General features: G+C 38.1%; 2 protein-coding genes across 2 annotated transcripts in view; both read left to right on the top strand.

Moving 5' to 3' along the window:
- Positions 1-16,820, top strand: part of LOC131310153 (cysteine-rich receptor-like protein kinase 2) — a 42,587-nt gene that overhangs the window by 12,328 nt on the left and 13,439 nt on the right. The gene's annotated exons all lie outside the window — the stretch shown is intronic.
- On the top strand, positions 8,577-10,427 carry LOC131310152 (uncharacterized). The gene has a single exon (XM_058336999.1). The coding sequence runs from the start codon at positions 8,616-8,618 to the stop codon at positions 9,036-9,038; it is 423 nt and encodes a 140-aa protein (XP_058192982.1). The 5' UTR covers positions 8,577-8,615; the 3' UTR covers positions 9,039-10,427.

Raw genomic sequence — 16,820 nt, forward strand, 5'->3', positions numbered from 1 at the left:
ACGTCGATTGCTCCTTGAACAACTGCGTCGACGGGAAGACTGCGGTCATGGCGCCACCACCATCATCGAAGGAGCCGGAGACGATGAGGTAAGACAGGGGGTTGAAGTTGACGCAGAAGATGAAGTCGGCGTGGCCCTTGAGGGTCTTGACGCGGTCCTTGGAGCGCGCGTCCCATATGCGGAGGGTGCGGTCGTTGGAGGCGGAGGTGAGGTGGTGTGAGCGGAGGATCAGGCGAGGTTGGAGACGCCGGCGGAGTGGCCAGAGAAGACGGAGAGGAGGGTTAGGGTTTGGCCGGCGAAGTGGCCGGATTGGCGAAGGACAAAGTAAATCCAGTAAACCCAACAACAGTACAAAAGCTATTTAAGTGAGGGTAAATAAGTAAAATAACAGTCAAAGGACTTGGTGGGAATTGAACTTGTGGCGTGAAGGATCTGGCGGGCTAAGAAGGCAAAAATTAGGAGCGGCCCAGAATTATCTCTATACAATATGGGTAGGTTAGGTTGAGTTATAAATGGATGAATTTGAACGGGTTCAAAAATATGAGTTAGCATTGCCACCTCTATATGCAACCCATCCCTTTTGCAGCTTCATCAAAAGGGAAATTGAATTAGAGAAAGAGCTTTGGAATTATTTGATCAACTGATGAATAACCCAATTATTTTTGTTGCTTGGGTCAGCGTCTTGACCTCTATCCAAAAATTGGGCTTTCCCTAGTTCCTCCTACTCCATGCATCCTGAATTGCCGTCCCCTTCATCAAATCATGTAATTTTCAGATTAAAAAAATAAAATATTTTTGTACATAATTCTATTAATATCCTTGCATCAAATTAAAATTCTTCATGATTTCTTTAATTTGGTATTAATTTTTTTTTAAAAATCATGCATAAAAGTACTTTATTTTCATATTCTTAAGATTGCTCAACTTTTTCTATTAGTCTAGCAACTTGAGACGGATGGAGTACCAAAAAAGAGATTCTTGCTGAAGTTTTTTTGGGGTCTCTGTATGGGGAGGTTATGAGGGCAAGGACAAGGGCAAGGGCAAAATGATCCAGATTAGTGGAAGGGCAAATGATCCTGGCCAAGCTAAGATTTAGGCATTAGCCCTATTATCTTTTAAACATGCTTGGATTAGAAAATAGAGCCCGGACAATTTAAAAAACATAAAATATCATATTCCCTCGGCAGTACTTCCTATAAAAAGCCGTCCAATTTTATTTAAATACGAGGTCATGGGTATCATGCTGACATAGTATAGTCGAGGTCGTTGCTATCAAACTAAATACTTGAAATCTTGTCACGAATAAAAATTTAACTCTTTTAGCTAGAGTGGAATTCATATCGAGACAAATCTAAATCAAACACTAATTTATCTTTTGCAAGTAGGGTTGCGCACGGTTCGGATCAGATCGGATTTTTATGAATCCAATCCTAATCTGCGAGTTACGGTTTTTAGAAAATACAATCCGTGCCCGGACCAAAAGTTCCATGGTCCGGTTTCAATCCAATCTGTGAGTTATGGATCGATCGGTCCCAGTTTTATCCACGGATTACATCAACCAAACTTGTTACTAGATTTTTCAGATTCCAATAAAACCAAATCTGCATACATTAGTAACATTACAACAACTAAAAAGGAAAAAGAAAAAATAGCAGCAAACCAGCAACAACCAAACTACCTAAGTTTATCCAGGTTTTAGGTTCTAAGCAATTGCATTACACCCAATATTTCAGTCCACTTTCCAGGTTCCAAACTTCTAATTATCCAAGCAAAAATAAAATAAAATAAAGTATTATCCAAGCATTAAATCAAAGTAACCAAATTCGAGCATTGTCCGCGGGTCACATTCCAAAGAAAAGCAGCAAAGTAGTTCCAAAAAAAAAAAAAAAAACAATGTAGATCTTCCATTTTGTAGAGCAGGACAACCGTCAATATCATGAAACTCGCTCTGAAATTGGATTAAGAGAAATCTTTTTTGAGCTACAATAGTGATTATTATTATTTACTATATATTACATTATTTTTTTATTTTTTTCCTTTGTAAATATCTCACGGTTTAGTTCGCTTAATCAACGATTTCAAAATAAAAATCTGTGGGCTGATCCTTATCTTAAGGTTTCTAATTTTTGAATCTATGTATGGACCATTTATCCACAGACAAAATCCAAAAGGTACGAATCGATTTCACGATTCATCAGATTTTTTGTGCATTCCTATTTACACGAATTCTATATCAGTTGCGCTGCGCTGCGGTGTTCGTAACTTGAAGTTTAACATTTTAAACCAATTTAAAGGGTTAGATACACGAGTATGTTGGTTTTTGCCTCTGCTAGACAAGTTTATGGTCTTTTGAAACTGTCTGTTTGACAAGTTAAATAGGATACATATAAGATTGACATTGTTGTTAAGGACTTAAGGTGGCGTTTTCGCTAAGTTAGAAGTGTGGACAACTTCTTGTCACTAGCTACTTTGTAGTCAAGCTATTTTCACTAAACTGGCCATATATAGACAATTTTTTTTTTGTATTGCTCTGGGCCTTGGAGGAAGAAAATGTGTTGGGTGTTTTAGTTTAGTGGAAACAACTTAACTAAGGGAGTGTTTCCACTAACCTAAAAGTTGTGGACTACAACTTTTTTGTTGTCATTATTCAAAAAAAATTGGTGTTTGTTAGTTTTGCACCAAACTTTTACGTATTATTGGTTCGTCTCGACGAGATCAATCGAAAAAAAAAAAGATTATAATTTTACACAAGTATTTTTTAAAAATATTCAAGATAAAAATCAAAAGCTGACCTTTTGGGCTTCTTATTGGATATTTCCTAAAAAAATTTGGGTCAAAATCATAATTTTTTACTTTTCTATTTCTCTTGTCGAGACGAACCAATAATACATATAAGTTTGACACAAAACTTACAAACGCGAAGTTTTTTTTAATTAATAAGTACAAAACAAAAAAATTATAATTCTCAACTTTTAGGTCAACAGTGGAATAAGCAAATGTGAATAATCAAAACATGCCACATCAGATTTTGATTATCCATTTAGAGGTTGTTAAAGTTAGCAATGTTAAATCCCACATTGGTTATTTTTTGCCCATAATCAAAATCAATAAGCCCTCCAAACTTTTTCTCTTCGTTTCACGCATATTTTTTGAAAAAAAAGTTTTTGAAGAAAAAAACAGTTTATGTTAAAAACAGTTGTATAAAAAAAGTTTTTGAAAAAAAAAAGTTTTTGGAAACAAAAAACAGTTTTTCAAAAAACACACTTTGTTCACTTAAAAACTATAAAAACAGTTTTGAGAAATTTTCAAAGTATTGTATTTACACAAATAGTTTTGAAATTTTAAAAACTAAAAATACAGTTTTACCGTTTACCAAAAAAACAGTTTTGTGTAAAAGAGTTTTGTAAACAATTTTGAAATTTCAAAAACAATTTTTTAAAAACACACTTTATTTACTTACAGTTTTTAAAATTTTTGAAAAAACAGTTTTTAGTATAAAAAAAAAAAACGTTTCTGAAAAATTTTTTTTGAAAAAGACACTTTTTAAAAATTATTTTTTGAAAACATTGTTGAGAGAGAGAGAGAGAGAGAGAGAGAGAGAGAGAGAGAGAATATTTTTGTGCAACGATGGTGTACTTGATTGAGAAATTTTTTTTGGTTTTTGATAAAATATTGTTAGTTTTGATTATTCAAAGGCCAAAATTTGATGAGTTGCTAAGAGGTTGTTAAGTTTGGTTATTCCAATGTGAGCACTTTTTTGAACAAACATTGCTAACCTTAGCAACATTTTAGTCACAGTGGAATAATCAAAATCATAATGTTGCTAAAGTTGGAAATGTTAGGTCAAAAAAGTGCTCACAGTGGCATAACCAAATTTAACATCTTAGCAACTCATCAAATTTTGACTATTGGATAATCAAAACTAGCAACCTTTTGCCAATAACCAAAACCTTCTCTCTCTCTCTCAACAATGTTTTCTTAGAAAAATATTTTTAAAAGTTTTTTTTTTTTTTTTTGCAATTAAACAGTTTTTCAAAAAAAAAATTTAGAACTTTTTTTTTCAAAAACTATTATTTAAAAAAAAACCGTATTTTTTCCAAAATCTGTTTTCTTAAAACTTTTTAGGAAAAGTGTTTTTTTGAAAATAAAAGTTTTCAAAAAGTTATTTCCTATTTCTAATAACCTGTGTTTATAAGTTTGAAAACTATTTTAAAAAATTGTTTTTTATGGTGACAATTTTTTGATTTTTACAGATTGAAAAGGTGATGTGCCAAATTTTGATTATTCAATGTTAATTATGCCACTATAGAAATCTATATTGCTAATCTTAGCAACGTCTTTAATGGATAATTAAAAGGTGATGTGCCAACTTTTGTTTATCCAATTTTGATTAGTCCACTATGGATGCTCTAAAGGCAATAAGTTGTACAGAAAAAAGATACTCCATCTGTCCCTAAATAAATGTCCATGTTATTATTCCAGACATTTTAAAAAATTATTTATACCTTCCGAAGTATATTATTTTTTATATGCAATATAGATCTCAATTGGTTCTATTATACAAAATTTTGAAAATTATGAAAAATTGTATAAATTAAAAGATATAACTAATTTAAAAAATTTAGAAAAAGTGAAATTGGACTCTTATTTAGGGATGGAGGGAGTAATGGAAACAAGACCAAATCTTTGGAGTTAAACTGAAAAAAGCAGAACTACAGGGAGTAATCTGCGATACGAATCAAGTTCAGGGGTTTTAATGTAATTTTTGCAAAATATGCACAAAACTTCAGGAAAGGGTGCGCTTAATTGTTAAGGACGTCCCCTTTTCCGACCAATTTGCGATGATCCGAGCCGATCAATATATTCAGAACGTGATTTTAAGGGTGCTCGTGAGAAATCAGCAAAAAAAAAAGATTGGGAAGGGCTTAATCCGAGTAGTTTTTGTTTATTTTTTATCGAACGGTTCAAATAAAAACTGCTCAAATTAAGCCATTCCCCGGTCATTTTCTTTTTCTAATTTCTCGCGTAGATACCCTTAAAATCACATTCCGAAAACATTGAGCGGCTCAAATCATCGAAATTTGATCGAAAAAGATGAGAAAATGGGATGTCTGCATTTTATTTAAAATGAGGGCACCCTTACTTGAAGAGGACTCTCTCTCTCTCTCTCTCTCTCTCTCTCTCTCTCTCTCTCTCTCTCTATATATATATATATATACAGTAATTTTCAGGTCCACTCGCCCGGATTTTCTTATGGTCCGGATTTTCCCTTTCCCGATCGATTTGCGATGATCCGAGCCGCTCAATGTGTTTAGAACGTGATTTTAAAGGTACCCGTGAGAAATCAGCAAAAAAAATGATCGGGAAGGGCTTGATCCGAGCAGTTTTTTACTGAACCGTTCAATAAAAAACTGTTCAGATCAAGCCCTTCCCGATAATTTTTTTTGCTGATTTCTCACGGGTACCCTTAAAATCACGTTCTGATCACTTTGAGCGGCTCGGATCATCGAAATTCGATCGGCAAATGCGAGGTCCGGACGGTCCGGACCGTAAGGCGTCCGGACCTGAAAAGAACTCTATATATATATATATATATATATATATATATATATATATATATATATATTCAGTCAGGATCAAGTCAGGAGGTGTGGACCGGAGCTCCGGTCCGCACCTCCCCATTTCTCACATTTTTGGATTGAATTTCGATGATCCGAGTCGCTCAATGTGATCAGAACGTGATTTTAATGGTACCCGCGTGAAATCAACAAAAAAATGACTGGGAAGGGCTTGATCTGAGCAGTATTTTTTTGAACGGTTCAGAAAAAAACTGCTCAGATCAAGCCCTTCCCGGTTATTTTTTTTGCTGATTTCTCGCGAGTACCCTTAAAATCACGTTATGAACACATTGAGCGGCTCGGATCATCGAAATTCAATCGGAAAATGGGAGGTGCGGACGGGTGCGGACCGTAAGGGTGTGAACTTGATCTAGACTGTATATATATTATCTATATTATAAAACAGAGCGGTTTCTGTTGAGAAATGTCAAGACATACAAACAAAGTAGCATATACAGCCGTTCGATCGTACTTTCTGATAAGGTTATAATCATTGGATTGAATAAATCATATTTCCTAATATATAAACCTACACTAATGTAAAAATAAATATTACACGTGATTATAATGATTCCATGATTTGTGCTAATTATGTTGTTGAAATGGAAGAGATGACAATAAATCATTCTTGAACAGAAGATTTACCAATTCACGATTTCATTCACATCCTCATACCAAACTGGCCAATTACTCTTAAAAGATAGAATGTCCAAAGTTTTCTTTCCTTACGCTTTAATTAAATTACAAAATGTCTCGAAAGGAAAGATAATAAGTCATAATATTGCTTATTAAGGTATTTTTTGTCCGATATTTTATATTATCTTTTGAAATTCCAAATTTATAAACCTTGCTCAATTTTATATTTGAAATCTCTTTGCTCATTTAATTTTATTTGATTTGATTATTTAAACAAAAATGCATATTCAAAATCAACCAAATCTCACATTCAGAGATGAAAGAGAGGGGGTGATGCGGTGCACATAGAGGAGGAGTTCTACCTCAAGCCTACTAGTGGGTCTTTTTGTAAATAAGTGACCGAGACCTTTGGTTTTAACATGTTTCGGCCGTTTAGGGCTCTTAATGGCCAATTTTGCCGTTTTAGGAAAAAAACCTTTTTGCTTATAACTTTTGATAGGAAAGTCCAATAACGTTCGTTCTTGTTGGAGAAGTTTTATTTTTTTTTATATTTTCAGAATATGTAATAATTTCGAAACTTTCCGAAATTAGTGTTTTTTCCTTTTCCTCGTAGGGTTAGAGTTTGTTTTCGTATTTATAGTGTTTTTTCCTTTTCCTAATAGGGTTAGGGTTTGTTTTTGTATTTAAAGAGTTGTTAGCCTTAGGGCTGGTCAGTTTTGATTAATTATTGAATGACAAAGAGTCTAGAGAGAGTTTTTCTATATCTATCACGTTTGTGATTGTCCTTGTTGCACGTTAGTTCTTTAATTCATAGTTCTTCCCTGCATCAGTTGGTATCAAAGCCAGGTTCCAAACCTGACTATGGCCGCAAGACGCGCTGCTGGAGGTCGAGAGGGACGAGGTGATCGTACAGCTTTTGTGGACGACGTTTATGAACGGGATGACGTAGCGCGAGAAGCACGAACAGAGGCGCGGATCCAACAGGTTGCTGATCAGGTCGCTGCCCTAGCCGATCAGGTCGCTGCCCTTGTTGTTGCGAACCAGCCTCGCTGTCGCTCGATCAACCGAAATCCTCTATATGAAGAGGAGGCTGCGAGTGATGAAGAGGCCGAAAACCCTTTTGCGGTAGTAGCGCCCGGTGGCGGCGCCTTCTATCAACGGAGGGAAAACGGTCGTGGGTTCATGGTGGACCGCGATTCTCGGCAGTGGGAATCGGGGTTAAGGGTTGATCTTCCTGAGTTTCAGGGGGGTTTGGCACCGGAGGAATTTCTTGATTGGGTTGCAACTATCGAAGAGATCTTAGATTTCAAGCGGGTCCCGGAGGACAGACGGGTCTCGCTGGTTGCTATTAGGTTTCGAGGTAGGGCTGCAGCTTGGTGGCAACAGTTGAAACTGTCTAGGTTGAGGCAGGGTAAGGAGAAGATTAGTTCGTGGGAAAAATTGAAGAAAAAAATGCGGGTGGCTTTTCTTCCCCACAACTATTCTCGTTTGATGTATCAGCGGTTGCAGAATCTCCGTCAGGGTTCCCGTTCAGTGGATGATTATACTACGGAGTTTCATCAGTTGGTGGTCCGGAATGATATCGCTGAAACAGAGGAGCAATTGGTTTCAAGGTTTGTTGGAGGTTTGCGTGAGCAATTTCAGTTTACATTGAATATGTTTGATCTATATTCTATTTCGGATGCCCATCTGAGGGCCTTGCAGTTGGAGAAGCAGGCAAATCGCAGGTCTGCTACTCCTACCTGGGGTGTCACATCCCGTACAACGACCACCCAGCGCCAGTTCGGCCTACGGGCAATTCAGTACCTATTGTTTCGCAGGCCAATAGAATGGGGTGCTTCGGGGTCTAAGTGCTTCAAGTGTGGGGAGCCCAGTCATCGTGCTGTTGAATGTCGAAAGGGGGATAGACCAGGTAAGGCCTTGTTTGTGGATGTAGATGGAATTGTTAGCAAACATTATGAGCAGGAAGCGGCATATGACAAATCCTAACCGTCGTCGGACTCACCGAATGGTGTCGTGGAAGAAGTTGTTGGGGATGTCGGGCCATTATTGGTGGTTCGAAGGTCTTGTTATGCTCCTCGAGAAGTTGAAGGCGATTCTTGGCTGCGTGGTAATGTTTTTCAATCCACCTGCACAATTGATGGAAAGGTATGTCATTTTGTAATAGACTTGGGTAGTTGTGAGAACGTGGTGTCCGAAGAAGCGGTGCAGAAACTCGGGTTGAAGACGGAGCCGCATTCCAACCCATAAAAGCTGGCGTGGCTGAAGAAGAGTAATGAAGTTAAGGTAACCAAGCGTCGTTTGGTTTCTTTTTCTGTTGGTTCTAAGTATAAAGATCAGATTTGGTGTGATGTTGTGGGAATGGATGTGTGTCACCTTTTATTGGGAAAACCGTGGCAGTTTGATCGTAAGGTGATGCATAGCGGGGGTTCTAACACGTATACCCTTAAATCTGAGGGTACGATAATTAAGTTGCTTCCTTCTAAGGAGGTTGTGTCCAAACCACTTAGTGGAGAGGGTACCAACCTTCTGACAAAGGTGCAGTTTCAAGGAGAGTTCTTGGCCACAAAAGTCATGTTTATTGTCGTGGCAAAGGAGAGTTCACCAGCGATTTTTGAGCAGGAAGTGCCAATTAAGATCCAGCCCCTTCTTGCTGAGTTTGCGGATGTATTCCCGACTGAGTTACCTGATGGGTTGCCTCCATTGCGAGATATTCAGCACCAGATTGATCTGGTGCCGAGTTCTAGTTTGCCCAATCGACCCCATTATCGGATGAGTCCGTAGGAGCACGAGGAATTGCGAAAACAAGTGGAGGAGTTACTGTCTAAGGGTTTTATCCGGAAGAGTCTTAGCCCCTGTGCAGTTCCAGTCTTACTGGTTCCCAAAAAAGATGGGTCGTGGAGGATGTGTGTGGACAGCAGGGCAATTAACAGGATCACAGTAAAGTATCATTTTCCGCTGCCAAGGTTGGATGATTTATTGGATCAGTTGGGGGGTGCTTAGATTTTTACCAAGCTGGATTTGAAAAGTGATTACCATCAACTTCGTATCAAACTGGGAGATGAGTGGAAGACAGCATTTAAGACCAGAGAGGGGCTTTACGAATGGCTGGTTATGCCGTTCAGTTTATCCAATACGCCGAGCACTTTCATGCACGTGATGAACCAAACGCTACGGCCTTTCATCGGTAAATATGTTGTCGTTTACTTTGATGATATTTTGATTTACAGTGCCACTCCTGAGTTACACTTGCAGCATTTACGTGAGGTTCTTTCTGTTTTGCGTGCTGAAAATTTGTATGGGGCTATTAAAAAGTGTGTGTTTATGACGGATTTTGTGCTTTTTCTTGGGTATGTTGTGTCGAATAATGAGATTTCGGTAGATGAGTCTAAGGTTGGGGCAATTTGAGACTGGCCACAACCTTGGACCTTGTTCGATATTCATAGTTTTCATGGGTTGGCTTCTTTTTACCGTCGTTTTATTCTGCACTTTAGCACTATTATGGCTCCTATCACGGATTGTATGAAGGGTGGAAGGTTCTTGTGGAATGAAGCAGCTACCAGGGCATTCCAGTTGATCAAGTAGAAGTTAACTTCTGCCCCCGTTCTCGTGTTACCGAACTTTTCATAGCCTTTTGAGTTGCATTGTGATGCGTCCAAGGTTGGAATTGGGGCTGTCCTTAGCCAAGGTTCCAAGCCTGTGGCTTATTTTAGCGAGAAGCTGAATGGGGGAAAGTTGAACTATAGCACTTATGATGTGGAGTTCTATGCTTTGGTTCAGTCATTGAAGTATTGGTATCATTATCTCATACACAGCGACTTTGTTTTATATTCTGATCATGAGGCGTTGAAGCATCTCAACTCGTAGGATAAGCTTTCCAGTCGGCATGCGAAATGGGCTGCTTATGTACAACAGTTCTCTTTCTCTATCAAGCACAAGTCTGGTGCTTTGAATAAGGTTGCTGATGCCCTCAGTCGCCGCAGCAATCTTCTCACAGTTATGCGTAGTAAGGTAATTGGATTTGACGCTTTTCGTGAGTTGTTGTTGGCTGACCCGTATTTCTCTACTGTGCTTGGGAAGATCGCAGGTGACAATCAGTCTGACTTTCATGAGCATGGCGGTTATCTGTTTAAAGGGAATTCATTGTGTGTTCCGGATAGTAGTCTTCGTTTAAAAATTATTAAGGAGTTGTACGACGGGGCGCAAGTAGGGCGTGACAAGACCTTTGCGTTGGTTTCCGCTTCTTATTTTTGGCCAACTCTATGGAAGGATGTTTACAAATTTGTGGGAAGCTGCCACACTTGCCAAGTCTCTAAAGGTACGGCTTTTAATGCGGGTTTATACATGCCTTTGCCGATCCCATCACAACCTTGGGCCGATGTCAGTATGGACTTCGTCTTGGGTTTGCCGAGGTCACATCGTGGCAATGATTCCGTCTTTGTGGTGGTGGATCGATTTTCCAAGATGGCTCACTTCATAGCTTGTAAGAAAATAACCGATGCGATCAAGGTGGCCCAATTATATTTTTCGGAGGTTTATCACTTGCATGGACTGCCCCAGTCCATTGTTTCTGACCGTGATACGCGATTTTTGAGTCATTTTTGGCGTTGCTTGTGGAGGATGGCGAACACCAATCTGGCTTTTAGCACGGCTTATCACCCTCAAACAGATGGCCAGACTGACGTGATAAACAGTTCTTTGGGCAATTTACTCCGTAGCATGTTTGCGGACCATCGCGGGAGTTGGGATTAGAAATTATGCCAAACTGAGTTTGCTTTCAACCGTTCGGTTAATCGGAGCACGGGTCTCTCTCCATTCCAGATTGTTTATGGCTTCAATCCACGCGCCCCGATTGATTTGGCTCATGTTCCCTCTTTGAAACGAGCCAGTGTGAAAGCTGATGAGTTTATGACTGATCTGCAACAAATTCATAAGGATACTGAACAACGTTTGCATAGTGTTACTACGAAATACAAAGAGGCCGCAAACAAGAAGCGTAGGGTTTTAAAGTTCGAGGCTGGTGATTTTGTTTATGCTGTCCTAACAAAGGACCGGTTTCCTGAAGGGGAGTATAACAAGCTGAAGGCCCGCAAGATTGGTCCTGTGGAGGTTATTGAGAAGATAAATCTGAATGCCTACCATTTGAAGCTTCCCAGCCATGTTCGTACCGCCGATGTGTTTAACATTAAGCATCTAGTCCCATTCCGGGGTGATAGTTCTTTTGATGAGGATGCCAATTCGAGGGCGAATTTCTTTCTAGAAGGGGAGGATGATGCGGTGCGCATAGAAGAGGAGTTCCACCTCAAGCCTACTAGTCGGTCTTTTCGTAAATAAGTGATCGAGGCCTTTGATTTTAACATGTTTCGGCCGTTTAGGGCTCCCAATGGCCAATTTTGTTGTTTTAGGAAATAATCTTTTTGCTTATAACTTTTAATAGGAAAGTCCAATAACATTCGTTCTTGTTGGAGAAGTTTTATTTTTTCTTATATTTTCAGAATATGTAATAATTTCGGAACTTTCCGAAATTAGTGTTTTTTCCTTTTCCTAGTAGGGTTAGGGTTTGTTTTCGTATTTATAGTGTTTTTTCCTTTTCCTAGTAGGGTTAGGGTTTGTTTTCGTATTTAAGGAGTTGTTAGCCTTAGGGCTGGTCAGTTTTGATTAATTATTGAATGACAAAGAGTCTAGAGAGAGTTTCTCCATATCTATCCTGTTTGTGATTGTCCTTATTGCACGTTAGTTCTTTGATTCATAGTTCTTCCCTGCATCAGAGGGGAAGAAGTATGTTCAATGGTTGCTCTGCAACTGAAGGTGAGATACTAACAATATTCTTTTATTTTAATATTTTTTCGTACTTCAATCAATTGGATTTTGTTGGGTTCAAGAAGCATATTAAATTTTGGATTTTCATGTTCAGTTAATGCGCCACAGTGATAGATTCAAACTTTTCTAAATAGTATGGGTGTTCTAATTACTAGATAGCTTCTTTTTTCAGGATATAACCCGTCTATTGATTTTTGGATCAAGAGGCAAGAAAAATGGTATGAAAACTATGTATATGTTTTATTCAGAATGCGTTGAGTCGTGCCTTCAGGTACAGACATCCACTAGTGTGTGTGTGTATATATATATATATATATATATATATATATATATATATATATATATATACGGGGCACCTAAAAAAACACCTCATGGTTCTCGATCAAATTTTGATGATTCGAGCCGCTCAATGTGATCAGAACATGATTTTAAGGGTACCCGTGACAAATCAACAAAAAAAATGATCGGGAAGGGTTTGATCCGAACAGTTTCGAACAGTTTTTTATTGAACGGTTCAAATAAAAACTACTCAAATCAAGCCTTTCCTGGTCATTTTTTTTGCTAATTTCTCGCGAGCATCCTTAAAATCACATTCTGCACACATTGAACAGTTCGGATCATAAAAATTTGATCGAAAACTATGAGCTTGAGGTTTAGGATGTTTTTTGGGTGTCCCTTGAACCGTCCCGATATATATAACAAGGGATGGGATTTTTTTTCAAAATGTCCTCTCACAAACTAACTTTTGGATGGCATTTTCGTAAATATTTTGGATTTTCAGTGGCAAAAAAAGGACATGTTTAAGGGCTGAGATCGAAACCAATCTAAGGGCCGAGATGAGGATGGCACTTTGGTAAATATATCAAGCTGATTTAGGGCCCAGAGGGCTTTTTTCCAAAGAGGAGTGCTAGAAACAAAGAAAATTCACAAAGAAATCATGATGAAAACCACGTCTCACTCATTTGTTTCAAATTTTGAAAACTCTCTCTCTCTCTGATGCGCAGCCCTCACCTCTCTCTCTCTCTCTCTCCCCCTACCTCTGTTTTCTCTCTTCCTCACCCTGTTCTTCTTCTTCACCTCACAACCATCGTCCACTGCTTGCTTCTCTGACGATATAATCCCACAGTGAAGTTTCTAGGATTTTTATCGGTCTCTGGCGGCTGCAGCAACAACAGCCGTGAAGGAGGTGAGTCACATACGAGTAATCCAGGAGGTGAGTCACTCTCTCTCTCTATCTGATGCACAGCCCTCACGTCTCTTTCTCTCTCTCGCCCTTACCTCTGTTCTCTGTCTTCCTCACCCTATTCTTCTTTCTTGCCTCACAGCCACCGTCCACTGCTTGCTTCTCCGACGATCTAATCCCACAGTGACGTTTTCGGGATCTTTATCGGTCTCTGACGGCTGCAGCAGGAGCAGCCGCGAAGGAGGTGAGTCACATATGAGTAACCCAGTTTTCTTGACACGAATTTTCGTTTTGTTTCTGATTCGGGATCTCATTTTTCTTCACTATTTTGGATGATTTGTACTCCAAAATTCACTCAGATTTAACTATAATTTACCGGTGGGTTTCGACTCATGCTGTGTATTGTTCTTAATTGGGTTCAAGGATTTTTGGATTGGGGTTCAGGTTTAAGAGTCAGATTTCTGCAGGAAATGAGCTGGTTTTTAGTTCGTCTTGGTAATTAAAGTGAGCTGATTCTTGCATATAAAAGTGATGATATATAGTTAGCAATACACTTGTTGGGCAATAGTGTACCAAAAAAAGATGTTTTGCTTGGATTTATTAGTGAATATCTGCCGAGTTTTAATTAATGTATGGGTAATATAGAAGTTGGTGGGTCATAGTTGTAGGATTTCGATGGGGAGAAGTGAAGAACTCCATACTTAGACTCTTGATTTTTTAGAACAAATGAATAAAATAGAAGCAGCAGCAATAATAGACAATAAGGCTGCAACTTTTCTATATATCTATGAAAGAGTGAAAACAGTCAGGTTTGGGTCCTATCTATCCAACATAGGAAGGATAATAAAGGGAAATTGAAAAATAATGAACTCCTGATTTGTGTCTATTGTATATCGATGTTCTGAAGATTTATTTTGAGAACAAAGTATAAACGAAGAAGAAACAACAGACAATCAAGTTCGGGAGAGATGAAAGGGTCCAATCTATCTAATTTAGGAAGGATAAAAATCAGTTCTTTTCATATTCTAAAATTAGCATCAAATTACCTTTTCTTTTCCTTTTGAAGAAAAAAAATCAGTTCTTTTCCATTCTTTTCCTTCATGCCATTGAATGGGCATTATAAGACTGCATTAAATATTTATAATCTCAGGTGTGTGATGGGATGAAGATCTTGAGGTGCCCGTGATGTGAATCAGAGATGCATGGGGTGCCCATGACGTGAAACTCAAGTAAACATCAACTACATTGTCGATTTTGCCAAATCAACGCAAGTTCACGTGGATCTCATCCGTTTTTTGCTTGTGTATATTCTCTTAATCCGTTATATATTTTGTGGGTGTTTATTTGTTCTTGACTTTGTTCCCCTTTTAGTGAAATTGTATTGTTTGAGTTGATCTAGGTAAGAATGTGATCAGATCATTAGAAGACCTGCTCATCCATTTCCCTTGTTCTCTCACTGATCGCCAAGTGTATAACCAAAAGATAATGTACGTTACTGCTATCTCATCAATTTGTAATGTTGATTCTCCTTCTAATTATAATGGTTTTTTGTACGTCGTTAATTTGGGTTATGACTATGCACAATGGTAGAGGCTTACCCCAAATTATCATCAAGATCAGTTCTTAAGTTTCTATACTAAGAACAGAAAAAGTAGAAAGTAGCTGTAGATTCATTTTCTAAATAATCAAGTTAAAGCAAATACTAGGGTGAATTGCCAGTGGGATGCCATTGATTTAAGTGATAACCAACAAGTTCTGTTAGTTTAAATTGCTAGGTTTTATTTTCCTATTGGAATGTCAGCAACCAAGACCCTGAACAATGGTATTTCAGAATTTGTTGTGATGGCTGTGGACGCTGAGCCGCTTGAGATCCTTCTCCATCTTCTGCTACTTGCTGAAGATAAGGTTATGAGTTTGTACGTATTAGCTTGCAAGTACATGTGTAGTTGATTACTGTAATTTCAAGGCATGATTGTTGGCAATTCTTGGTGCAAAAGTTAGCATCTGGTTCTATGTGATTTTGTGAAATGGGTTTGACGTGATTCTGTGATGCTGTCATATTGGTTGTATTTACATTGTCTAATCAAAAATTCGGTGCAATTTTAGTTATTTTAGTGGCTCATTTGTGGCTTCTAGGTGCATTGAATCAAGGAAGTGGACGGTTTAGGAGGATCTTGGGGAATATTTTAACGGCAAAAAGATAACATAGTGCTTTTAAAGTTGATTTGCCCTTAAACTAGGATTCATATTGGCCTTTAATTTTTATTGGCAAAGTTGATCTTCCAAATCAGATTCCAACTTAGGAATAGGGTACATGAATGCTCCTAAGTTTTCTGTTGCATATCAGTTGTGAACTGCTTTGTTGGATAGACCTTTATCTTTGAGGCGATTGAGGGATGGGTGTCTAGGCAAGTATGATTAGCAGAAGAACTAACTTAAAACAATTATATGGTTCGACCACATCTTACAGATATAGCTCTCCTATTAATTAGGTGAATTTTTATTTTTTACATCTAATGGCTCATTTGTTGTTCCATTACTTTACACTATACAATGCTACTTTTGAATCATTTGGTATCAGCCTGATTTCCTTGTCATGGCCCATTAATGTACAGAAACACTTTCGCATTTTTTGTATTGTGATTTGTGCTATACTTTATAGCAATTTTCATGTTCGGATGTGAGAACAAAAAATCATCATTTGGTACACGTTAGACAATGCAAACTAGAATGGTGGTTATGCATTGCACATTCTTCTAAAAAAAAATCATCACGTTTCTTTAAAATGTTGTTAATAGTGGCCATTATATGAGCTAAGTTTTGTTTTGTTTTTTTTTTTAAGATAAGCACATTCCTATTATAAAGCGCAAACTCATTTACAACTCTAAGGGGCATACCCCCGAAAGAACACAACTCCTAAGGCACCTGAGACAAAATCTCAGAGAACCACTAGAAAGAATAAAGGAAACAAGACCCAAAACACTGAATGGACTACCTAATCTTTACAGATTTTGCCTAAACAAAACCGGTGGAGCAAAAATCCTATTTGAGAGCCCCCGACTATAACATAACTCCATGTTCTTTTGTGATTGTTTGACCCCCCCTCTTTGAATGCACTAATTCCCGAATAGAAGTTACAATCTTAAGTATAACCTGATCAAAAGGAGAAACCTTGTACTGAAAAATCCGATGATTACGTTCTATCCACAAGTTGTAGACACAAACAGCTAGCACACTCTTCAAAAGCCAACACTTAAAACTAGACCCTTTAGCATTCTGGATATACCAATCTATCATATCAGATAAGGAAGAAGGGATTTGAGCGGCAGAACATCATTGCCAAATAGCACCCCAAACTGATTGAGAAAAAACACAATGAAAAAACAGATGTTCATGAGACTCTTGGCCATTGTTACAGAGAACACAACCATCCTCTACATTCATTCGCCAACTCAATAACTTATCCTTTGTACTTAGTCTCTGAAGCACAGCTAGCCACAGAATGAAAGCCCAGCGAGGCACATTTTTACTATACCAAACTACGCTTGACCAAGGCTGGATAG

This window comes from Rhododendron vialii, chromosome 12a (genome assembly GCF_030253575.1).
Source record: "Rhododendron vialii isolate Sample 1 chromosome 12a, ASM3025357v1".
In the NCBI taxonomy this organism is placed as follows: domain Eukaryota; kingdom Viridiplantae; phylum Streptophyta; class Magnoliopsida; order Ericales; family Ericaceae; genus Rhododendron; species Rhododendron vialii.